Source organism: Mus musculus, chromosome 15, assembly GCF_000001635.26.
Source record: "Mus musculus strain C57BL/6J chromosome 15, GRCm38.p6 C57BL/6J".
Lineage (NCBI taxonomy): Eukaryota > Metazoa > Chordata > Mammalia > Rodentia > Muridae > Mus > Mus musculus.
The window spans coordinates 72,965,744-72,991,788 of record NC_000081.6 but is presented as its reverse complement, the minus strand read 5'-3'; the positions used below and the strand labels follow the sequence as shown (position 1 = coordinate 72,991,788).

Sequence of the window (26,045 nt, the reverse complement as noted above, 5' to 3'; positions counted from 1 at the left end):
ATTTTGTATGTAGGCGATTAGCATTAGGAATTTGTCTCTTAGAACTGCCTTTGATGTGTCCCAAAAGTGTGAGCTTACTGTGTTTTCATTTTCATTCAATTCTAGAAAGTATTTCCTCCTCCTTTTTTTTGGGGGGGGGGCGAGGGGAGAGGACTGCACTGTGTATAACAGCTCTGGCTGTCTTGGACCTCTCTGTAGACCAGACTAGCCTTGAATTCACAGAGATCCTGCCACCACCATCCAGTTCCTTCTTAATTTTGGTCTTGCCTTATTTTTCATTAAATAGTGAGTTCCCATGGTAAGTTTTCTGTTTGTGTGTGTGTGTGTGTGTGTGTGTGTGTGTATCCAGGTTTAATCTGTAGTGGTCAGTGGTCAGATAGGATACAAGGTGTTACTTCAATTTTTCTTTTATCTGTTGTGTATGAGTTGTGTCTGAGTGTGCGTATTCAGTTTTCTGGAAAGTTGCACGAGGCTCTGAATGACTAAACGTTCTTTTATGTTTGGGTGAAATCTTTCGTAAATGTCTGTTCTATTTGGCTTATAAGGTCAGTTATCTTCAGCATTTCTCTGTTTAGTTTTTGTCCGGATGGTCTGTTTATCCGCAGGAGTGGGGTATCGAAGTCACCCACAATCAGTGTGTGAAGGTTAGCACGGGATTCCTGAGCGGCAGTGGTGTTTCATTCATGAGCTTGGGTGCCCTTGTGTTTACTGTGTAGATGCTAGGATTGCAATGTCAGGACATGGTAGCACGCCATTGTCAAGTAGAGCTGGTCTCCATGCTGCCAGGAGGCTCAGGCTGCCACTGGGGTAGCTTCACCCCATCACTGCCCACTAGGACTGCGTGTGGCCCACAGGCTGTGCCATCCGCATGGTGCTGCCCCTGATGCTGCTTGAGCTGCTTACGCTGCTAGGGGGAGGTGAGCACGGGGTTGCAGCATGGCCTGGTTGGTTGTGCCTGGGGGACGGGCAGTGCCGCTGCCTGTTGCTTTGGGTAAGGAAGCTCCCTTTGCGATGGTATGGGTGACTGCAGACTCATAACTGAGAGGGAGATTCTTTGAAGGATTCTGCCAGCCTCCCTCCCCAAACAAAGAAATAGTTCAGACACAAAGCTTCTGAAGAGAGTCCATAAAATAGAGCAATAAAGTTGTTGAGGTGTAGCTCTTCACAGTTAATGGCTTCTGATGAGGGTGGGAGGTGGGGGTGGGGCAGGGGGAAGGATGCAGTTTTCTTTAATGGGCTGGCCACTGGGAGTCTGACCATGCTTCAGTGAGTGTATGGGCAACACAAAGTGGACTTGGTGTTTCTTATTTTGCCTTTTGGGGTGGAGGGTGTGAGAGTGGGAGGGTAGACCTGGGAGGAATGAAAAGCAAATATGACGGGGTGCATTGTATGATGTTCCCAAATAATTTACAAAAATACAGTGTTGGGGGAAAACGAGTTTAAAAAAACATTGCCATTTCCTCTTGGCGGACTTTCCTTTGTTGAGTATGTACTGTCCTTCCTAATCCCTTCTGATTGGGGTTGGCTTGAAGTCTATTTTGTCAGATATTAAAATAGCTATACCAGCTTGCCTAGGCCTATGTGGTGATTTGAATGAAAATGTCCCCCACAGGCCCATAGGGAGTGGTGGTACTAGGGGGTGTGGCCCTTTGGAGATGTGTATCACTGGGGGTCGGCTATGAGGTTTGAGCTCAAGCCAGTGGCACCCAGTGTTACTCTTTCTTTCTGCTGCCTTTGGAACTTTAACCTACCACTCCAGCACCGTGTCTGCCTGTGTGCCACCATGCTTCCCGTCATGACAATAATGAACTAAACCTCTGGACTGTAAGCAAAGCCCAGTTAAATACTTTCCTTTATAAGAGTTGACATAGACCCAAGGAGCTGAAGGGGTCTGCAACCCTATAGGTGGAACAACAATATGAACTAACCAGAACCCCCAGAGCTCGTGCCTCTAGCTGCATATGTAGCAGAAGATGGCCTAGTCGGCCATCACTGGGAAGAGAGGCCCCTTGGTATTGCAAACTTTATATGCCCCAGTACAGGGGAATGCCAGGGCCAAGAATCAGGAGTGGGTGGGTAGGGGAGCAGGGCGGGGGGAGGGTTAGGGAACTTTTGGGATGGCATTTGAAATTTGAAATGTATATAAAGAAAATATCTAATAATAATAAAAAAAAGAGTTGACATAGTTGGGCTGGTGAGATGGCTCAGTGGTTAAGAGCACTGACTGCTCTTCTGAAGGTCCTGAGTTCACATTTCAGCAATCACATGTTGGCTCACAACCATCCGTAATGAGATCTGATGCCCTCTTCTGGTGTGTCTAAAACAGCTACAGTGTGCGTACATATAATAATAAATAAATCGTTGGGATGGAGTGAGCGGGCTGGAGTAAGCAGAGGTCCTGAGTTCAATTCCCAGCAACCACATGATAGGTCACAACCGTCTGTATAGCTACAGTGTACTCATATACATAAAGTAAGTAAATAAATCTTAAAAAAAAAAAAGAGTTGACATAGTCATGGTATCTATTCAAAACAATAAAACCCCAACTGAGACAGTCTATTTGCTTGGAATATCTTTTTCCATCCTTTTATGCTGAGGTGTGATGTCTGTCCTTGATCAAAGGCGTGTTTCTTGGATGATGCAGAAAGATAGATCTTGTTTTCCCATCCATTTTGTTAGTCTGTGTCTTTTTATTGGGGAATTGAAACCATTGATATTGAGAGATATCAATAAGATTGCTGTTGATTCCTGTTATTGTGTTGTTGTGGCTGCAGTGGTGTGTGTGTGTGTGTGTGTGTGTGTGTGTGTGTATAACTCTTTAGGTTAGCATTTTCCTTCTGGCACCTTCTGTAGGGTTGGATTTGTAGATAGATCTTGCCTAAATTTGGTTTTGTCGTGAGATGTCTCATTTTCTCCATATATTTGCTGGGTGTAGTAGTCTGGGTTAGCACCCGTGATCTCACAGAGTCTGTAGGACAACTTTTCAGAAGTCAGGTGTAAGTCTTAAGGTCTGCGTTAAGAAAGGGTCTTTCCCCATTTGTAGCTTTCCATCGTTTTTCTTGTTTTGCACATTTAGAGTTTTGACTATCGTGTGTTGAGACTTTCTTTTCCAGCCCAGTCTATTTGGTGTTCTGTAAGCTTCCTGCACCTTGACAGGCATGTCTTTCTTTAGGCTGGGGAAATGTTCTCCTGTAATTTAGTCGAAAATACTTCCTGTGCCTTTGACCTGGATTTCTTCTCAGTTTTTCTTTCTTTGTTTTTCTTTTCCTTCCTTCCATTCTCCCTTTCTCCTTCCTTTCCTCCCTTCCTCCTTCCTTCCTTTCTTTTTCTTGCCTTCCCCCACCCCTTCTTTCTTTTTGAGACAGGGCTTCTCTGCATAGCTTTGGCTATCCTGGAACTCTATAGACTAGGCTGGCCTTGAAATCACATAGACCGACCTGTCTCTGCCTCCCAAATTCTGGGATTAAAGGTGTGCGCCACCATTGCCAGGCTATGGTGGTTTCCTTTATTTATTCACGTTCTCTTTAGGACTTCTATCATACTCATAAAGACTAAATGTCTCTGCCTTGTGCTTCAGCTGTGTTGCAGCATTCATGGCCCGCTGTGGTCGGGTTGCTGGGCTCTCGTGGAGACATGCTGTCCGGTTATTGTGCTTTTACACTGGCATCTAGGCATCTGGGATTGGAATGACTGTAATTCTAGGTGCTCCTATCTGGCCTTGCCTTTGTCTTGTGGGTGTTTTGATCCCTGCTTTCTGTTGTCCTCTCTGTTCTGAGGAGAGAGTGCTGGCTGTGTGTTTGGTAGGGAGTTCTCCTGGGATCCTGATAGTGTGGCCACTGCAGGTTCTGTGTAAAGTTTGTCTATGTATTGGGAGCTGACACCTAGGAGTGGGAATAATGTAGGCGTGGTTAAGGGGGTTCACGGGAGGGAGGAAAGCAGGGCGTTCATTCCACCCAGATCTGCTCTGTCCCCTGTGAATGGTTTGGGGTGGGGCAGAGTATGTAGAGAGGCCACAGCAAGTAGTCTGTTTACAGAGCTGGGGATGACACTGGGGATTGGACACGGAGGGGAGGAGGGTGAGTGGAGATCACCTATATGCTTCATCAGCTTACTTGCTTCTCTGGCTGGCTTGCCTGGTGGGTTCTTAGAGAAATGCCCGCAGGGGTTGGGGACTGGGATAATGGGAGGAGTGGTGAGGAAGGCTGGGGAAGACCCCCTAGATCTGCTGCACAGGAGCATCTCAGCACGTGGCCGGCTCCACTGACCTCCTGCTGAGAGACGTTTGCATTTGTTCTTCTCTTGCAGCTGTCAGTAGCTGGGCACCTGGAAGCTGCCCAGCGAATAGCTCACTGCTGGGAGATTCTGTGACAGTGACAGATAGGGTGAGCTTCCAGACTGCTTAGGTCTCTAAGTGGGGTGACACAGCCTGGGTCTCTTCCTTCCTGCCCCTTCCCTCCCTCCCCATCCTCCTGACTCTCTAGCCTGACTGTGACCACCCCCAACTCCCGTGAGATTTGTGAATGAACCCCTGACCCAACAAATCTAAAGAGACAGGACTGCTCCAGGCTAGAATCTGTAGCCCTGCCCCTTCCCCTGGCTTGGTCAGGACCCTGCTCTCCTTGTCCCGCATAGTCATGTGCCCCAAGGTGGTGTTCCCGTGGCTTCCTTCCCTTGTGCAGCTAGGACTCTTCACCTGCCACTTGCTGGGTCTCGAGCTTCCTTCTACAGCAGGTCAGGCTCTGCCCTGTACCTCAGGATTTCTCCATGCTCTGTCTCCCCCCACTGAGGGTCTTTCACTTGTTCCCAATAGATGGGGGTGGGGTGGGGGAGAGACCATTTTCCTTTTTTTTCCTAATGAATGCAACAGGCGTCATCCAGTATGTGTCTCGTATTTGTCACTGGTGCCTTCTCCTCAGAAGCAGCTCTGTTCTGTTTTCGTTTCACTGGCTATCGTGTTTCTCAAGGGCAGGAGCCTTGTCATCCCCTTCAGGTGCCCCGTGGTTTATACAGGACATCGAAGCAGTTAGTGCTTGTTAGCTGTCGAAGCGTAGACAAGGGACCATTAAGTGGACTGATCTCTCCGCTTTCCTAGTCAGGATGATGGGTTGACCTTCTTCTCTCCCGAGACAGGGACTGTCCCCAAATTACAAGACAACACAGAGCGCAGGCAGGCCTTGACAGCCTCACAGCTGCCTGTGCACTGGACAGGAAGTGCTCTCTGTTTCTGTCATGCTCATGCGCACACACACGTCCAAGTGTGCGCATCCCCCCCCCCCCCCCCCCACACACACCTGGTCAGTGGTGTTTACTGATGGCTGTCACTCATCGCCTGTGCCTGGGTGCTGGGGTGTGTTTGCTAGTGTGGCTTCTTTCTTCAGGTGGCTAAGGAAATCTCAGAGAGGCCATGTGGAGAGTCCTGCCTCACAGTTCCCTCTCACCCTTTCCCCCGCCCCACTCTCCTCCCTGTGTATGCTTTTAAGCCTTATTTGCTTTTAAACCTCCCTGTCTTTGCTGTACTTACTCCTCATGTGATCTTTCTAGAAGGAGTGCCGTGTTTGCCCAGGAGTACTAAGATACTTAGTGGCAGGCCCTGTTATTGAAGGCTCTTTGAACACACACAGTCTTAGTGTACTGTGCTACACAGCCTGCAGGGGGGAAAGGTTTCATCTTGGATTTTTTTGAGATGGGGTCTCTCACTGGGATTAGGGGCTGGCCAGATAATCCCAGGTATCCCTCTGTTGCTACCTCCCCAGTGCTGAGTCTGCAAGTACACACCACCACGTCAGCTTTTCACCGGAGTTCAGAGCCCTGAGCTTAGGTCCTTGTGTTTGCACGAGCACACTGCTGAGCCATTCCCCAAGCCCCAAGCCCCAAGCTGTGGCTTTGGTCTTGTTTGCCTTTTGGGAGGAGGGGTGGGCATCTTGTTTCACTATTGTACCTGACACCATGGTGGGCATATTTCTGTCTTTTTTTGCTAGGTTTACCCACCAAGGGCTTTTTAGGTCGTCAGTTCTGAACATTTGTCTGCTCTTTGGACGAGTTGCCAAATTGCTTTCTGATAGGATTGATTGCGTGCTGTCGGCAGCAGCCTAATCCATCATGCACTGGGCGCCTAACTGTTCATTTGCATTTTCTTGGTTATTCTAAGGTTGATTATTTTTTCAGTGTTTGCAATTGAATCTCTTTCTTGTGAGCCCTTTTAAGAGGTCCGGTTTGAACCTCGTTTGGCTTTCACTGAGGCCTTGATGGGTTTGGTCAGAGAACAGCATCCTGCCTGTTGTACAAGTGAGATGCCCTCCTTTCCAGGACAGAGCTAGCTAGCCCTTAGCTCTAACCTAGGATAGTGTTTGTACGGCTGGCTTTGTGTGTCAATTTGAGTTATCACAGAGAAAGGAGCTTCAGTTGGGGAAGTGCCTCCATGAGATCCAGCTGTGGGGCATTTTCTCAATTAGTGATCAAGGGTGGGAGGACCCAGTGTGGGTGGTGCCATCCCTGGGCTGGTAGTACTGGGTTCTATAAGAAAGCAAGCTGAGCAAGCCAGTAAGAAACAGCCCTCCATGACCTGCTTGAGTTCCAGTCCTGACTTCCTTTGGTGATGAGCAGCAATGTGGAAGTGTAAGCTGAATAAACCCTTTCCTCCCCAATTTGCTTCTTGGTCATGATGTTTTGCGAAAGGTGTTGAAGTATGAAGACTCTGGTATGCTAATGATCTGTGTGTCACCTGTCTGGACAAAGAGCTTGGAAGGGTTAGGCCATCTCCCGAGAGTCTGCTGTGCTCTAGCCTAAAGCTGCCACTGATGAAAATCTGACCATGTTAGGCTATATCTCCTTAGCACGATTTAGATGTAAAACTATTGCTGGAGCCCTGAGAGATGATTTTCCTGAAAGATTAGCTTCTACTACTGAGTTAACAGTGCCATGGGAGATAGGCTTCCAGTCCACATGTGTGCTGGGCTCACTGCTCTTGACGTACCCCCGCTACGCTTTCCTTTGTCAACTGAGGCAAGCGGTTCCATACTTTGTGGACCCACGGCAGCTCTTACCTGGTCCTGCACAGGCAGGCACTGGCTGCTTTAATATGCATTCAGTGTTGGGAACTCCTAGGTACCCTGTCCTCCCTATCACCTTTCTTTCTCAGAATCTCCTTTCTTTTTTTCCAGAGAGGCAGTTTGGAAGGATATAGGCATGTCCTTGATGACCGATCTCACAGTTACTTCCTGAGAAGTCAGGAGTTGGGGTGGTTAGTGCCAGCAAGGCTGAGTGCCGGGCCATGGGTTCTGAACTACCTGGGAAAAGAAATGTTCTCCTCATCCTACAGCGTTGATGGAGAAGTCAAAGCCACCGTTGCTGCTATAGCCTAGACTCTCGGGTTCTGTGAGCCACCTGGGTCTCCTGGGAAGCAGGAGGAGCTATGTAGAAAAAGCTGTTCCCTCCTCAGTGTCGCTGAGTGTGCCCTCACTGACTCTCCCCCACCCCCAGCACACAGTACATGTTGTTGTGCCAGCCCCTTCAGAGGATCCTGGGAGGTGACTTGTTCCAGCTGAGCTAAGGGAACATGGTAAAGATTTTAATTTCTGTCCTGACTCTCAAGTCTGGAAGCAGGAGATAAATCCCCACAAAGAAAAAGCATTTACCCCCTCCCCCACTTTCTAGCATATTTGATGTTTAACTTGGCTTTTAGCAGGCAGCTTTTAGTTTGGTTTCTCCCTGGTAAGTGTGTGATTGCAGACATAGATGAGTTACAGGGACCAGCCCTGGTGACCATCCCCACTTTGGACTGCAGACCACAGCCTAATGCTCCTGGGAGACTGGGGAATCACAAGGTGAAATCTGAGTCCCTGGTAAAGTCTGGCCCTCACAACAAGTGGGAATTTCAAGTATTGAGTGCAGCCCCAGGAGTCTTTTGGGTTCAACTGGGGTGCACAGGTTCCAGGTGAGGAACAGGAGGAGGCACCAGCATGGCCTGCCCTCTTGTTCTCCTTTCATTTCCTGAGCTGGGGGGCAGTGTTCCATGTGATCTTTTGGGGGCAGTATTCTATGTGTTCTTTTGGGGGCTGTGTTCTATGTGATCTTGGGCCATGTTTTTTGAGCACAGACCCTGGGCATCCTGGGGTATGTAGCCACAGCATGTGATATGTGCTTCTGGCATATTCATGCTGGAACATGGATCCCACAGAACCTCTGACGTCCCCATGTCTGTGGGCTTTGTGCTGGGAGTGCTGGCCTGGCCTTCATGCTGGGCAAAAAATGAATACTGGCCCTGGGGTTATCTCAGCGTGGAGGGTGTGGAAGACCTCTCCTCTTGGGAAAGGAAGGAGTCAGAAGGAAGGGCTAGAGTCGGGGTCTCAGGGGTAAACCTCGGTCTTTTTTGGGCCAGGGAACCAGGGCATTATGGAGAGACCACTGTTTTGGGGTTTTGCCAGTTCCTCTCTGACACATCTGAAATGGTGTGTGGCCCACTGTACTTAGGTAGCAAGATAGGCCAACATTTGTTATCCTCTGTGTCCACCTGTGTGTACCTGGGCGGGGAGGCCTGGGCTTTAGCTTGCAGAATGCCCCTGACTGGTGTAAGGTTTTTTTACCTCTCCCAGGCTCATGGGAGTGACCCTTTGGCTTTCCCTTCCCCAGGGCCATCCCATCTTCCCTTGGGGTTGTCAGAATGACAGAGAAGACACACTTCTCCTCTTCATCTCCACAGGCTTCACCCATGGAGGCCACATTCATGGGGTATGTTTGAGGATGAGTGTAGTCACATCTGTGCCCTCCCCCTCTGCCTCACACTGGGAAGCCAAGGCCACTCTGTTTGCCTCCCCAGTATGCTTTGTTATTTTGCTCAAGAGAGACTTAGTTTTGAGGGGCAGCATCTACCTTCTAAAGACCACTGTCTGACAGCACTCCAGCACCATAGCATTCATTGCTCTGGACCTATGGAGATGACGTCTCCAGCCTAAGTCCTTGGGGAAGCAGGCAGTCTGAGGCCCGAGGAACAGGTTCTGGTGAGCTGAAGGTGCTAGAGGGGCCATTCCAGCTGAGGCCTTGTTCGAGTCTTTCCCATTTCTAAAAGCTAGCTCCTTTCTTTCCCCCTCACCCCACGCCCTGTCACTGTTTGCGATGTAAAATGCATACTGTTGTCACCATTGCACTGGCCCCTTGTAGAGAAATTCTGCATCTTTTCATGGCTCTGCTTCTGCGTGTAGCAAGACAGCCAAGCTGAAGTCTTGGTGTATGGCCCATTGAGGTCGATCATACTTTGTAAGCTCTGTATGAAGAGCTGTGTTGAGTGATACGCATAGTCAGGGACATAGTCCAATTGTTTTTATTGAAGAGGAGATGGCAGTGCAATTCTGCAATTACTGATGTCTTGGGCCCCAGCTGTCCTTCGTTGGCGAGTCCAGACAGCATGGCCACCAGATGAGCATCACCGGGTGGGTATGAACCTGACCCAGAAATGGCTGCCTTCCACCTCTATGTGCCTGGATTCAAAGTAGCTGTGCGGACGCAGTAGTGCCCTTTTCTCTTATGATTCTGGGTATTTTAATTTATGTGCTTCTTAAAAATTTTTTAGTAGTGTTGAAGCAGGAATATATTGTTCTTATGACATTTTGGAATCTGAGTTTTGAGTAAAACAACGTGACTAGAGTGACTGTAACATTCTTGCTGATGGTGTCCAAAAGTCTACGAGCAGGGGTGTGGCCTGGAACTCAGCGTGCTGTGCTCTGGTCGGGTTCTGACTTCCCATAGGAGTGCTGGCTCTTAGCTTCATCTGGCCATCTGCAGTGTGAACTGTGGCTGGAGACAAAAGGCAAAACTTTTAGACAGTTGCTTCAGTGCGTGTTTCCCCAGCGCGTGCCCCACACCCTCACACTTTCTCCGTACATGGCAGATATGCAGTCCTTGAAAGTTTTAATTTGCTATATTTCGATTATCACCTGGGTGGGGGAGAAAGGAAGATGTGCCTATAAATTGTTCAGTTGTAGAGTGTCCTGGTGGGAGTTCCCCAGCCAAGGGCTGTAATTTGTTTCCTCTGCAATTGATAAGCTCCCCTTTGTTTGTTCAAAAGCAGGCAGTAGAGACTGAACAAAACCCCTGCAGAAAGAAGGTGGTGGTGGTGGTGGGGCACGGACTTCCTGTGATTTCTGTGTTGAAGAGATAAATGCCATGTATTATGACATAATAGGTACCTTCTAATAAAGTATATTCTTAGTGGGGAAACCAAAAATGCAAAATACTGAGCTGAGGAAAAACTACTGGGACGTCAAAAAATCTCAAGTGTTTTAGTGACTTACCAGTGATGGGGAATAATAAGTTGACAAGTTCTAGAGGGTTCCAGGGTAGGGCCAAATGGGCCTCCTGTGCCTTCTAGAAGGAGTTGGCCTCTGTGGGATGGAGGCTACCAAGGTGTGCGCTTGGCAGACTTTAACACAGTCCCATGCGTCTGCATACTGCTCCACTGTGCTACAAAGTACTGAACCCAGGCCTCAGACTCAGTTCTAGGGTTAGAACGTGGCTTGCCATCCTACGGGCACCCCGCCATCCTAAGTTTCCCACAACATAGGCTTGATTTAAGGCCATCTTCCATTCAAACCAATGGGAAGTTAAAGTTGAAGGTTTCTTGTGGCTACAGAACTCACATGCAGATGAGATACTACACGTACTGGAGCATTCTCAGGCTGGCCCGAGCCAGCTGGAGCAGCTGCTGTTCTACCTCTGGCTCCTGTGCATGTTTCCAGGTTTCCCATAGTGCAGGCAGGGCCCCTGGCTGCTTCTCGCCCACAACATCCTTCTAGAATCTTCCCTTTCTGTCAGAGAATTGCCCTGCCCAGCAGTTACAGAAAGGGAAATATAAGAGGTAACGGGTATTGCCTCATTGTGTATCACTAATAGTTCTCCAGGGCTGAGCTCTCTGTGCACTCTGGACGGCTGGAATCCCTGGACAGCTGGAATCCCTGGACAGCCCAACGTGGCTCGTCTAGGCTTGTTAAGGAAAGGCTTGTTAGGTCGGTTGCCTTCTTTTTTTCTGGCCTTGTTTCCTCATCAGAATGTGAGGGTTAATACCTGTCTCGCGGTTATTCAGCCGTGACAGCTAGAGAGAGTTTGTGCAAAGGCCTGGCCTGTGCTCCGAGCAAAGGGACAACAGGAGCGAGGCACTGATGGCCAGATCTCTTTCCAACCTCCGGGAAAGTGTGACAGTTCATGCTGTCTCAGGCTGCAGACATCTTCCAGCTCCATCCGCTGATGGCTGTCCCTGTTGCTCACGGAGTCAGTGAGTGACCTAGGAGGAGATGTTGAGTATGTAGAGAGCAACGGTATCAGTATCCTGATGAGAGCTCCCCCCCCCCCCAAGCTAGAGTCATCTGGGAAGAGGAAACCTCAGTTGAGGAAACACTTCAATCCTTTTGGTCTGAAGGCGGTTCTGAGGGGCGTGGTCTCGATTGATGATTGATGTGGAAAGGCCCAGCCCACTGTGGGCGATGCCTGTGCTGGACAGGTGGCCTTGGATCTTAAAAGAAATCCATGGGATTTCTGAGCAAGCCATGGGGAGCAAGCCTGTAAGCAGAACTCTGCAGTCTCTATCAATTCACACCTCCAGGTTCTTCTTTGAGTTCTTGCCTGAGGCTCTCTCCATGATGTGCTGTAAGGTAAAAACAAACCCTTTCCTCCCCAAACTACGTTTGGTCCTGATCTTTATCACAGCAATGGAATCCTAACAAAGACAGAGAAGGAAGCTTGATTGCCATGGCAGAGTGTGTTGGCTGTGGTCTTTGTAGTTGGCAGGTGACTTTTTCCTGGCTCTTTTGCCTATAGCATTTTTTCAGCTCTCCTGAGCCTGATTTCAGAGTGTGGAATTAAAAAGTCAGGTTAGCTGGAGGGTTATCAAAGCAATCCTGATAGGCTTTGGAGCACTGTGGCCTTGTACTTTACCCCCTCATAGGTATTAGTTGTCCCCACTGAGGCTCATGGTTCTCCAGCTCAAAGACCTACCCAGCTAAGGGTGTCACCACAGAGCTGGTCTGTGCAGGATCTCCACAGGTGGGAACAGATGGGGAGCCTTTATTTTTAGCTATTCCTGACTCTCATCTTTAAATCTTTAACTGACTGATTCTCTCTCTTTTTTAGTGTGTGTATGTGTGTTCATGTACACATGTCCAAACACATGTGTGTATACATGTGTGCCTGTGGAAATCTGAGGTCAACCTTGGGTGTCACGCCTCAGGAGCTATTCACCCTGATTTTCGAGACAGAATCTCTCACTGGTACCTGGGTCTTACCAATTAGTCATTTTTAAAAAAGATTTATTTTATTTTTTAATTATGTGTTCTCAAGTGCAATGCCTGCAGAGATCAGAAGTGGGTTTGGATCTCCTAGAGCTGGAGTTGCGGTGGTTGTAAGCTATCTGATGTGGTTGCTGGGAGTGAGACTGGGTCCTCTTGAAGAACAGATCTTGCTCTTAACTGCTGAGCCAACTCTCCAGCCCCACCAACAGTCTTGCTTTGCTGGTCAGTGAGCCCCTTGAGGATCTGCCTGTCTGCCTTCCCGGCCCTTGGCTTACAGGTCCACACTTGTAAGGCTACCCCTAGTTTTTGACATGGACACTGGAGATTGGACTCTGCACTTTACCAACTGAGCCATCTCTCCAGACCTTACTTGTTTTCTTTCAAAAGCATCTTTCTTAGCATGTCATTTACTGCTTGCTCAGTGTGATGTAAGTAATCAGAATGTGGGCTCTGAAGCCGGGTGTGGTGGCGCACGCCTTTAATCCTAGCACTTGGGAGGCAGAGGCAGGCGGATCTCTGAGTTCGAGGCCAGCCTGGTCTACAAAGTGAGTTCCAGGACAGCCAGGGCTACACAGAAAAACCCTGTCTCGAAAAACAACAAACAAACAAACAGAATGTGGGCTCTGTACCCGTGCTCTGTAAGAGTAAGAAAAGTGAGTTAAATTTAATGCAAAATCAAGAGGTAGGGTCTTCACTTGGCATTGTGGTTCTGAAACAATGAATGCAATAAGAAGAGTCTATGTGGGCATTGACTGTGTGGGCATTGGCTGTGTGAGCATTGGCTGTGTGGGCAGGGGCCATGTGTGTGGCATGACCTAAGACTGTGAGCCTGGGTGCAGGGTCAGGCATGGTTTTCTGGAGGGAGAGTGAAGGAAGAGTTGGTAGTGAGACCCTGTCCCAGGTCTCCTTGTCTCTCTGGCCTTCAGTCGCCACCCCCGCCTTTGGAATGTGGGAATGGATCCATGAGGACACGCATGGTCACTCACTTACTGAGTAGCTAGCTGTGTGAGACAAAGCATTCCAAATTTCATGTAGAGCTGGGATTATAGTGTACATTGAATGTGAGGAATTCAGAATCTACTGCAGAAGTGTACTGAGCACCGCAGAAGACTCTAACCCTGGGAAGTCACAGCCGTGGCATTTTGGCTACTGTTTCTTCTGCTGTGATATAATGCCTCGACAATAGTAACTTAAGGTAGAACGTGTTTGTTCCACCTCAGGGTTGGAAGGTACAGCCCATCACGGCAGGCATAGCAGTGGCAGGGGCATGAGGCGGCTGCTCACATTACAGCTGCAGTCAGGAAGCTGAGAGAGATGAGTGTCTGGGCTCAACCCACTTTCTCTTTTTGTGTGGTCCAGGACCACAGCCCATTGGGATGGTGTCACATTTGGGGTAGGGCTTCTCTCACAGACTACTACACAGCGGTTAGTTTCAGCATCGATTCTAAGTTTCATCACATTGACAATCAAGAGTAGGCCGTTTGACCACGGCCTGTGTTGGGGGCTCTGCTATCTGTGACTTTGACTTTCATGTACCAATGCTCTGTCACTTGTATGTGACGCACCATGTCAGCCTACCCAGGCTGCTGTGAAAGTGCCACATGCTGGTGGCTTTCACAGACTTCACTCACTTGCTTTTCCTATTTCTAGAGGTTAGGGGTCAAGCTATGACATAGTTAGTTTCCTCTGAGGTCTTCCTCCTTGGCGTGTGAACCATTGGCCCCTCCATGTGTTCTTCTGTGTGTGTCTGTGTTGGTCCCTCTATGTGTTCTGTGTGTGCCTGTGTTGGTCCCTCCATGTGTTCTGTGTGTGCCTGTGTTGGTCCCTCTATGTGTTCTGTGTGTGCCTGTGTTGGTCCCTCCATGTGTTCTTCTGTGTGTGCCTGTGTTGGCTCCTCCATGTGTTCTTCTGTGTGTGTCTGTGTTGGCCCCTCCATGTGTTCTTCTGTGTATGCCTGTGTTGGTCCCTCTATGTGTTCTGTGTGTGCCTGTGTTGGTCCCTCCATGTGTTCTTCTGTGTGTGCCTGTGTTGGTCCCTCTATGTGTTCTGTGTGTGCCTGTGTTGGTCCCTCCATGTGTTCTTCTGTGTGTGCCTGTGTTGGTCCCTCCATGTGTTCTTCTGTGTGTGCCTGTGTTGGTCCCTCCATGTGTTCTTCTGTGTGTGCCTGTGTTGGTCCCTCCATGTGTTCTTCTGTGTGTGCCTGTGTTGGCTCCTCCATGTGTTCTTCTGTGTGTGCCTGTGTTGGTCCCTCCATGTGTTCTTCTGTGTGTACCTGTGTTGGTCCCTCCATGTGTTCTTCTGTGTGTGCCTGTGTTGGTCCCTCCATGTGTTCTTCTGTGTGTGCCTGTGTTGGTCCCTCCATGTGTTCTTCTGTGTGTGCCTGTGTTGGCCCCTCCATGTGTTCTTCTGTGTGTGCCTGTGTTGGTCCCTCCATGTGTTCTTCTGTGTGTGCCTGTGTTGGCTCCTCCATGTGTTCTTCTGTGTGTGCCTGTGTTGGTCCCTCCATGTGTTCTTCTGTGTGTACCTGTGTTGGTCCCTCCATGTGTTCTTCTGTGTGTGCCTGTGTTGGTCCCTCCATGTGTTCTTCTGTGTGTGCCTGTGTTGGTCCCTCCATGTGTTCTTCTGTGTGTGCCTGTGTTGGTCCCTCCATGTGTTCTTCTGTGTGTGCCTGTGTTGGTCCCTCCATGTGTTCTTCTGTGTGTGCCTGTGTTAGTCCCTCTATGTGTTCTGTGTGTGCCTGTGTTGGTCCCTCCATGTGTTCTTCTGTGTGTGCCTGTGTTGGTCCCTCTATGTGTTCTGTGTGTGCCTGTGTTGGTCCCTCCATGTGTTCTTCTGTGTGTACCTGTGTTGGTCCCTCTATGTGTTCTGTGTGTGCCTGTGTTGGCCCCTTCATGTGTTCTTCTGTGTGTGTCTGTGTCTTCACTATTGATTTTCATAAGGGCACCAGTCACAATTGACAATAGCCTGTCCTACCAACCTTATTTTACTTTAATTACTTCTTTAAAAACCTGTCTAAGCTCTGCTTAGCTGGCTCAGCAGTTAAGAGTCTTGTAAAACCTTTGGTTCCCAAACTCACACGGCAGATCACAATCATTTGTGTCTTAGTTCTAAGGGATCTGATTCCCTCTTCTGACCAGCACAGGCATCAGACAATGCATGTTTTGCATTTACACATGTAGGCAAGATACTCATGAACATAAATAAATATAAAGGAGTTACACACAAAACAGCCTATTTCCAAATACCTTTCCATGCTGAGATTCTGGGGGTTGGATCTCATGAGGATTCAATCCATAGCATGTGCTATGATCTATCTTGTCCTATTCTAGTTTGTCCTTGTTGACCCAGCCCATGCCAACCCATCTACTCTTAAGCTGCCAGTCACTACCCACCATACTAATTTTCATGCCTCCAAAAGAGGTTATTGTACCTTAGGGCATCATTTACTGTTTGGTTACTGGTTTTGAAGCCACAGAGGAGTAGACATAGAGTCCATACATTAGAAGAGTGTCTTGTATGTCCCAGCATGTCTGGTGACCAGGGCCCATTTTTGTTGGTCTTGTACCCAGCTAAGCTCTGCTGGCAGAGTATAGCTGTATTTAGCTTGGGTCACGACTATCGGCTGTAGCTGACCCCCTGCTTCAGTGATCTCAGAAAGGAAGGAGGTATCGGCTCAGGCTTATTTGGAACTCATTTTAAAAAGAATCGAAGTAACTTAAAATTAATAGTGTTTATTAAGTGATCTCTAAGTGGTAAGTATTGATTTTAGCTGGCAAAAAGCACACAGAGAGCCAATTGTCTTTAGAAAGCTCAGGGTTCATTTCCTGGCCATCTGTACAGGCAGCCTTTTCCAGTGGGGCAGACTTCTCGTCAGGTCTCAGGTGCCTCACTGCTCCTGCTGGGCTTCTAAGAACACCTGTGCTTGGCTGCAGAGTGCAGCAGAACTCACGTGCTGGCTTTGGGCCGCTGTCCACCAGCAGCCCTAAGGCGCATGCCACATAAGGAATGCCAGTCTCCACAGAAGGCTGCTGGGGAAAAGTGTCCCACAGCTGGTGGGTGACCAGCTGCCCGTGCCCACCCTTGAATGGGTGGCTGCTCCTCCCTACCCGTCGGTATCCAAGGGCTCTCCTAACATTTTGATCTTATTTTATCCATTTTTCAGGGAGATTTTAGTGGCACCAGGGAGGCCACAAATATCCATGGGCTTGTGGGTTTGTATGTACAGTCCAGCGTACAGCTTGCAGTATGGTGCTTGTTTGGGCTCTGAGAATTTGGAGTCGATAGACCAACCCTGGAAAGGTTGGCAGTGTGGAGCTTGTGATCATGTGTCACGGTGCTCTCATCTCAGGACCACCACAGGTCAGAGCGGAGGAGTGGCATGTTGCTAGGGCACCGACCTTCCAGAAGCTATAAGGTGAGCCTAGGATCAGGGTGGGCATGTGAGGTGGCAGCAGAGACCAGCTCTGTCACCTCTGAGGTGACCCAGTGATTTGAATGGTGGTGCCTTACTCTGAGCTTCGGGGTCTCATGATCTGATCCCTGTGTTCAGATGCTGTCCATTCTGTTGACAGAGTTCTTAGCATGAGTACCACCATGGGTGCATATCCATTATGCACCCAAAAGTTCAGCCCTGCCCTATCTCCAAGAAGCCTAGCAGGTGGATTTTTGAACCCCATGCTGGAGTCTGTAGCCAGTATGTGGGCACAGATGTGGGGAGGTGTGTTTAGGGCACAGACCCTATACCCTGTTCTCCTTGTCTGCTTCTTGGGCCAAGGTATACCTGCCCCGTTGGTGTGTCATGGCCCTGGCACTAGTTAATTTTCTCACCTGCTTAGTGTTTATCTATTGATGAATCCCCCTGTCTTTACTTAAATGCAGCAGGGAGAAAGTGACCCTCCCTGGTCTGGCCAGAGTCTCAGTGTTCACTGTGATGGTAGTTGTTAGGCACTGTCTATGTGCTGGACTCTGTGTGCATCTTCATGTTCTCAGGCCGCTTCAGCTCTCACAGTTGAGGTCAGCAGCAGCTACTGAGAGGCCTCTTTTACAGGGTGGAAGTGGAGGGAGGGAGGGAGGGAGAGAGACAGAGACAGAGACAGAGACAGACAGAGAGAGAGAGAGGGAGAGAGAGAGAGAGATCAGGCCTTCTGGTAGGGCATGGAGGACCAAGGATTACAGCTTGGCCATTCTGCCCCACAGTAGGATTAAGTGTCCTTCTGTGTTGCCCACATTGTCAATGAGCTGCACTCACTGAATGTGACAGAGCTGGACTCAGTGTGTGCCCGATATCTCTGGTATGTCCCTTCGAGGAGATTATCTGTTAACCCAGAACCAGCAGTGGTTGTTTGAGAGAAGAATTGGGTGGGATTCAGAGTTAATTAATCCAACCACCCCTTCATTTCACAGCCAGCTCATGCTAGGTAGCCCATAGAAAATGCATTAAAAGTTCGTCATCCATCAGTAGATGGGGACCCAGGCTGGCTAGATTGTGTTGTATGAGGACCTAGATCTTGATGAGTCGGACCTCAGCCTCAGGCTTCTTGGGGCTGGGGAGGGTGGCATTTGAACATAGAGGTACCTTTCCTAAGTGGCCCCAGAGGTCCCAGCTCCTGCTCCACTCTGCTGAGCTGCAGCATGGTGCAGGGGAAGCCAGGCACCCCAGCAGTTGAGAAGTGTCTGCTGGACAGTCTGTTGCAGCTTGTGGTCTCTGTCCCCAAATCAAAAAGACCCTCAGAAGCCGAGTTCCCTCGGGGTGTGACTCAGGGACATCATTTTCCGTTCACCTATGTCACCTTGGGGAAGAAAACCAAGCAGCTGCAAGAGAAGTTTTGGTTCAAGAAACATCACAAAATTAGTTACACATCAAAGACAACGATTCGTTATGAAAAAGCTTATTAAAAACGGTGATTATAGAAAAGGTCAATGGAGGCATAAATTAAAAACATCTTTGAAGATTTATGGCAGGAGTATAAGAGTGGAGCTCCTGGTCTGCTCAAATTATACTTTGTGATTTAAAGCAGAAAATTTGCTCATGTTTTTGTGACGTTAGACAGTGGTTTGTGGCCTTCCAGGGTCAATTTCCAGCTGAAGGCTGTCCGTTGGTCTCCCAGCGTCTTACCTTGTCACCCCCTGTTTCTGGTTTCCATCCGGCTTGCCATCATTTTCCTGTTCTTGGAAGTGTTTGAAATTCTTGGATTCACTTTGTCCTGCTCTTCTGTGTCCTCTGTTGACTCTTTATGGTCATTCTGATGCTCCAGCTTCCGTCCTCTGGGATGCCTCTTTCCCACTTTGTAGTCACAGCCCTAGGTCAGCCCTGTTACTGGGATCAGAACAGAGGCCTCTTAATATCTGCTCCGGTCTCCTGGATCTACTACTTCTCGTCACTGTTCACAACGAAGCAGAGGTCCCCTCCTTGACACCTGAGCCAAGCATGCTGCAGCAAAAGCCCCTCAACTGTCCAGTGCCATCTCTAAGACATCATGATTGAGACCATCATCTTAGCCTGCTTTCCTGTGTTCCCAGCCACTCCTGGCCACTGTTTGTATCTCAGGTAGTCTTTGATTCTCAAAGCGTGTTGTGTGGTTTGCACGCTGCTTCTATAGTAGTGGGCCGGCCCTCATCCTTCTCCTGTTAAGAAGTCTATCATGTCTCCCTCTCCGTGCCCTTGGCTTTGTTTTCATCATTTTGTTATATCCCATCTGATTTCCTCAGGAGGTTATGGGCTTTCTGGGTCCAGGGACCATGCCTACCTTTCATCTTACCTCATTTGGCAGTGTTTTTACTCAGAGAGTGGCCGAGACATACAGTTAACATCACTTTTTCTCAAATTATGTCTTCGACCGGATTAAGGGAGACTCCACTAGGCGTAATGAGACAAAGGCGGCAGGACAGTGTGCTGTTCTTGAAGAGCCCAAGTGGGCCTGCCTCAGACAGGGCTCAGTAGTGTCGAATGATGCAAGGAACAGTTGGAAGGAAGGGAGTGTGTGGCAAACATTAGAAGGAGAGGCTCTAGTGGGGAGGTGGTGTTGGAAGGAGCTCTTTACATTGCGTGCCCCCCCTCCACAGACCAGGAATAGCTTTGGCTTTCCTTAGCTTTCCTCTGAGACATTGAATTTTACCCTCCCCTTTTTTTATAAGTATAAAATGAAGTTTATTTGGGACATGGGAAGGGGTTCTAGGAAAGGGAGTAGAGGCAGAGAAAGAGGACAGAGAAGGACAGAAAGAGAGGAGAGAGAAAGGAGGGGAAAGGCTGGCCGGGAACATGTGGAGGAGCGGGGTTGGGAGTGGGGTGGGAGTTAGGGGACAGGGAGCAAGAAAGAGAGGGAGGGAGGGAGAGAGAGAGAGAGAGAGCAAACTTTACATTTGCCAGAGTTTCAGAGACAGCCAGAGGAGACAGTGATATGTACCGAGCGTTAAGCCCAGAGCTGTGAGGTGACAGGGAGCAGGAAGCCTAGGAATTACATCTCAACTGCACACAGGAAACAGGAAACTGGGTGTGGGGCAAGGCTGTGGGGTCTACTTCCTCCAGCAAGGCTGCACATCCTAGAACTTTTACAGCTTCCCCAAATAGCCACATCTGAGACCAAAGTGTTCGAACATGAGCCGGTGGGGGAGGGGCACTCAGACCACTTAAACATAGCATAACCGAAGTGCTCCGTGTTATTAAAAACCCTTAATAATTGCTGCTGTACATGGCCGAGTCGGTTTACATTCTGTCACAGCACCATGGCTTTACCTGACCAGCACTTCCCAGCAGATGTGCAGATTCCCAGTTACCTACTGAGTCTTTGGCAGGCATTTCCTCCCTTCCAGCGCTACATTAAAACCTCTGGAGAGCTTAAAAGTTTTCCTAGGTAGCAGTTTAAATGGATAATTATGTAATAAGCTGACAGCTTAACATAATTGCCTTTCATTTTGGTAGTATCTGTTTGTATACTTGAAAAGAACATAGAGGAATGAATACTGAATCTCTCAGTAGCTTGAGTGATTGCTTATCAGGGACTCCGCCTGTCGTCAAGTAGATAAGTGAGGAGCAGATGTAGGGAAGTGTCTATGGGAGGCAGTTCACGCGGCCCCTGCGTGTTTATCGGATCTCGTCAGGATTCAGTCAGGAAAAGGCATGTTTCCTTGTTTTCCTGACAGGGCTTAGGAGCATCTCTGGCTGTTGCATTATTAATCTTTGTCATGGTGACAGGTGACTTTTTTTCTCTCTCTAATGGTGGCCTGTCCTGCTGCAGAAGGGAGGAAAGCTGGGTCCATTTTTCTTGCTATGTGGGTTGTTTAAGTCAGGGCTGGTGGCATTTCCTTAAGCTGAGGCACAAGGATTGTGGGTTGGAGGACAACCTGGACAACGTGTTGATACGGAACGTGTGCGTGTGCGTGCGTGTGTGTGTGTGTGTGTGTGTGTGTGTGTGTGTGTCTCCATCCCTTATTCCTGGGGAGCTGATATGAATTTCTCTCCTAAAGGTTTATTATTTTACAAACCAGTTTTTATGTTAACTAATTAGTTAAATAGTTGTTTGCTTATATGCACTGGCCTTCATGCCAAAGCATGTGCGTAGATAGTTAGAGGACAGCTTTGTGGAGCCAGTTTTCCCCTTCACTGTGATGGCGTAACGGGGATCCTCAGGGCTTGGTGTCGTCGCTGACTTGGCTGTTGAGCTCCTTTTACAACTCATTGATTATTCCTCTGTACTTAACTTGGGTATCGTTTTATTTACTTTCTGAATTGTACAGTGGGTAGTTACACTGTTGACTTTGGACTCATTTTTTTCCTAAGAATCATTTTAAAATGTACTATTTAGTTAATGAAGAGATTTACAGTGTCTTGATGATAGTCACTGACTCTTCTCCACTCCTCGCCCTGACTCCTCCCAGACCCACTGGAACTCCCCAAGCCCCTAACTTCCTGTTGTTTTGTTTCTTTAAATGACTGAGTCCATTATGTACAGCCCTTATACTCCTGGGTGTGGGGCCATCCGCTGGAAGTGTGGTCAAAGGCCAAATTCTTAAAATTGATTCTCCCCTCCCCTGGAGCCATCAGTTGACAATAGCTCCTCAGGGGTGGGGATTCATAAAGCCTTCCCTGTTCCACATAGAAACTGTGCAAGCAAACACTGCTGCTATGAGTTCATGAGCCCAGAGGACTGGCATGTCCAGAGGTCACCGTTTTACTCTGGTCCTCCCTGACCCCTTACAATCTTCCCACCCCTCTTCTGTAATGCACTTAAGCCTTGGTGTGTGCAGGTGTAGTATAGATGGTCCGTTTGTGGCTGAGCAAAATCCACTGACCCTTATTCTCTGTACTTTGACCAGGTGTGAGTTTCTGCATCAACTCTCATCTACTGCATAACAAAGCTGCTCTGATGGGGCCTGTGTAGTTTGGATAAGAATGGCCCCCATAGGCTCCTAGATTAGAACGAGTAGTCATCTAAGAGTAGCACTATTTGAGAAGGATTAGGAAGTTGGAGTAGGCGTAACCCTGTTTGAGGAAATATGTCACTGGGGGTGAGCTTTGAGGTTTCCAAAGCCCATGTCATGTCTAGTGTCTTTCTCCCTATGGATTAGAATGTAGCTCTCAGCCACAACTCCTGTCCCTGCCCGCATGCTGCCATGCTTCCTGCCATGACAAAAATGAACTAAACCTCTGAAACTGTAAGCAAGCTTCCAATTAAATGCTTTCTTTCAAAAGAGTTGCATTGGTAATGGTGTCTCTTCACAGCAGTAGAACAGTGACTAAGGCAAAGCTGAATGCTGCATTAATCTTCCTGGTATAGAGAAGCAGTTTGATATCATGTTTATAATAAGCAGAATAATAGAAGTAGGTTCACTCTGGGGCCTGTGAACTCTCCAGTCATGGGTTCTTGGCAACATTTACTGTGCCATCCATGTTTCCTCCTGTGGAGTTTCAATTTAATCAGAATGTGTTGTTACCCCCATGGCAGTCTTGCCATTATGGTACCCATGGGAATATCTTGCCACTTGGGTCATTACTGTAGCTCACAGGTCCATCGTGGGCAAGCCTATAGACGATATTGTTCTCCAGAAGTTAGTCAGCAGGAAAGACACTTCCCGGTCAGTACAAACTCATTTCTTCTTTTCCCGTGACCAGAGTGTATCCTGTCTTAGGCAGTTAGGTCTTCATATAAAGTTCTGGTGGTAACCAGGAACAACAATGATAGCTTGTGTTGTTTTAGGAGTCCCCGAGATACTCTTGACCAATAAGTTGAGGTAAAGTAACTCACTCCCACGCTAGGTATTGGAGCTTTTGTTTATCAAGTTCTGTCTTTTGGAAGGAACATGTTCCCCTGTGTATGGTAACTCCAGTTAAACTCTTTATCTACCCATTCACTCACTCAGCCACCTTCTTTCCATCCATCCATCCATTCATCTCTTAAAATGGCACATGTCCTAGCTTTATGTATGTGCATACACTGTAGCTGTACAAATGGTTGTAAGCCTTCATGTGGTTGTTGGGAACTGAATTTTTAGGGCCTCTGCATGTTGGCCCTGCTCACTCTGGAACTGGCCCAAAGATTTATTTATTATTATACATAAATGCAGATCTCATTACCGGTGGTTGTGAGCCACCATGTGGTTGATGGGATTTGAACTCAGGATCTTTGGAAGAGCCACCTCGACAGCTCTGTCTTAGCTTTCTAAAGCTCCTAAGTGTTAGTCTTACTTTGCCACTTCCTCCTTTGTCTTCCCTTCTTATCACCCCCCCACCCTATTATTCCCCTTCCCTTCCATACCATCCTCTGTTGTCCCACCCCTTTCAGATCTGCCCTTCCCCCTCTCCACCAATAGCCTCTTTCTAGTTTCCTGGCTTCTACAGGTTTAGTGCTAAGAGCCACGTCTGCGTCAGAGCCGGGGCATGTGACTGTTGTTTATCCGGGGCTGGGTTACAGTGCTCAGTTTACTGTCTTCCAGTTCCATTGGATTACCTGCAGATTCACAATTTCACTTTTCTTTATAAGTGAATGCAATTCTTTTGTGTAGTAGATACTGCACATGCTAGATTGATTTCTGTTTTGTTTTTATTTTCCCTGAGGAACTGACACACCAGGTTCCGTGACACGTGCACCGATTAGCACGCCCACCACCATCACACCAGGGTTCCTTGTTCTCTGCATCCTCTGCAGCATTGGCTGTCTTTGTTTTTTTTTTGTTGTTGTTGTTTTGTTTTTTTTTGTTTGTTTTTTTTTTAAACCCTGACCATTCTGATTTTGGTAAGATAAAAATCTCAAAATACTTTTAATTTGCATTCCCCCCACCTCCTTTCATGGCTAAGGATGGTGAACACTTAAATATATATATTTATATTTTAGCCATTTGTATTTCTTTTTCTGAGGACTGTCTGTTCAGTTCCACAGCCCACTGTTTAATTGGGTGGTTTGTTTTCTTGTTTAGCTTTTAGTTGCCTGTGTACTAGGCACTAATCCTCTGTTGGTGCACAGCTGGCAGAGCCTTTCCCGTTTTCTAGACCGCCTCTTCAGCTGATGCAGTTTCCTTTGCAGCACAGCCTTTAATTTCAGGAGTCCCACTTGTGGATTGTTGGACCTGTTTCCTGGGCAACTGGAGGTCTATTCAGAAAGCTCTTACCTGAGCCTATATCCTGAAGTGTACTCCCCATGAGCTCTTGTAGAAGTTTCAGAGTTTGAGGTCTAACATTGAGATCTTTGATCCATTTGCAGTTGATTTGTGTGCAGGGGAGAGAGAAGAACCAAGTTTCATTCTTGTTCTCACAGATAATGCAGTTTCCTAACACCATTTGAAAAAGATGCTGTCTTTCTCCAATGTGTAATTTAACTATGCAGCTTTCTCTACATAGGAGGTGCTTCCAAGCATCTCGAATTTGACATGGTGCATGTCTTAGTCATGACCGAGGCAACTCTTAGAAAAGAAAGCATTTGATTGGAGGCTTGCTTACAGTTTCAGAGTGTTAGTCCGTGATTATCATGGTAGGAAGCAGACAGGTTGGAGAAGTAGCTGAGGACTTTACATACTGACCCACAGGCAATAGGCACAGAGAGGCAGGGAAGAGGGAGAGGGAGAGGGAGAGGGAGAGGGAGAGGGAGAGGGAGAGGGAGAGGGAGAGGGAGAGGGAGAGGGAGAGGGAAGAGGAGACCTGGCATGGGCTTTGAAACCTCAAAGCCCAACCCTCATTGACACACTTCTTCCAACAAGGCCACACCTACTTCAAGAAGGCTGTAGCTCCTAATCCTTCCCAAGCAGTTCTACCAGCTGGGGACCAAGTATTCCAATATATGAGCATATGAGGGTCATTCTTGTTCAATCCACCACAATGTGTTTCTATTTACACCAGAGGATTTAAAAAAATGTCACTTTTGTTTCATCTGGAGGTGGATGTATGTCTGATAGGGGTGTATGTTTGTATGTGTGCCATGTGTGTGTCTTGTGTATATATGTGTCTATGGGAGGGTGTCTAGTGAGTTCCTATGGTAGTATGCGTAACTTGTGTGTGTGTGTCTTGTGTGTATGTGTGAGCATGCTGAGAGTGTGTGTATCTTGTGGGTTTGCACAGTAATTCTGCTTCACTTTGGACATTTAGAGACTTTAAGCTCTATGCTATGGATTCCTGTTTTAATATTGTTATAATTAGGGAATATACTCTGTATGATTTCAGTCTTTTAAATTTTACAAAGATTCATTTATGGCAATGTGTGTGGTGTCTTGGTGAATTGCCCGCAAGTGCTAAGAAGCGTCTGGATTCTCCAGTGACACTGTAGTCGTCCATAAGTGTCAGTTCAGAGAAGATGTTTTGTGCTTCGCCAGCCTGTTAGTTATTTTAACAAAGGGATGATAAAATTGCAAACTTTAGGACAATTATGAAATGTCCCGTTTATTTTTTATTGTGTATATTTGAGGCCTATAACAAGTGCTAAGGGATGGTACAGGCAGTAACATGGTTACAGTGGGCAAGCAGATGGGTATGTCTGCCAGTTGACAGATCGACTTTTCTTGAGACCGAATGGTTAAAACAAGCTTAATGAAAACAAGTTAATGAGAAATCTCTAGTACAGCTCTTTACTTCCCTCCTCGTGGGCGCCTGGCTCTGCAGACTGTGTATCATGCTTCTCTTTGCATCCTTCAACCTTCATTCCCTCCCCACCCCAAGGCTAGAACCATGGAGTCGTTCTTCCTCTGATCATGCAGCATTTCCCTTCTGACTCCGTCTTGTTTCCCTCAGCAGAGTGTCTGGGTCCACCCATATTTTGGCAGATGGCAGGGTGTCCTTTTTATTATTATTATTATTATTATTATCAGGTATTTTCTTCATTTACGTTTCCAATGCTATCCCAAAAGTCCCCCCCCCCCCATCCCCTACCCACCTACTCCCACTTCTTGGCCCTGGTGTTCCCCTGTACTGAGGCATATAAAGTTTGCAAGACCACAGGTTGTCCTTTTAAAAGCCAAATAATACTCCCGCATGTTCTTCTTATTCATTTATTTGCTTCCTTTTTTAGTGTGTGTGGTATATGTATGGATACATGCACATGTGTGTGTTTAGTGTGTGTAGTGTATGTGGATACATGCACACATGTGTGTGTCCACAGAGGCCAAAGGGTGATGTTGTTTTCCACCATATTTATTTTGGGGGTTATGAGATCTCAGTGAGTCTGGGGTTGTCTGATTAGCTGGGACCCTCCTAGCTCCATCTCCCCAGTGCCAGGAGTACAGGAGTACTCTGTCGCTCCTGATTTTTTTCTTTTAAAGATTTTGTATGTATGTATGTATGTATGTATGTAT

The 26,045-nt window shown here is 47.8% G+C and overlaps 2 protein-coding genes across 7 annotated transcripts in view; one reads left to right on the top strand and one right to left on the bottom strand.

Moving 5' to 3' along the window:
- The window catches only part of Trappc9 (trafficking protein particle complex 9), a 471,619-nt gene that overhangs the window by 69,450 nt on the left and 376,124 nt on the right, over positions 1 to 26,045 (top strand). The window lies entirely within an intron of this gene.
- On the bottom strand, positions 12,751 to 19,745 carry Gm31665 (predicted gene, 31665). Its single transcript, XM_030248856.1, has 2 exons — positions 19,034 to 19,745; positions 12,751 to 18,591 (listed from the first exon to the last, which is right to left on the bottom strand). Exon 2 carries the CDS (start codon positions 15,166 to 15,168, stop codon positions 13,936 to 13,938), a length of 1,233 nt encoding a protein of 410 aa, XP_030104716.1. The 5' UTR covers positions 15,169 to 18,591; positions 19,034 to 19,745; the 3' UTR covers positions 12,751 to 13,935.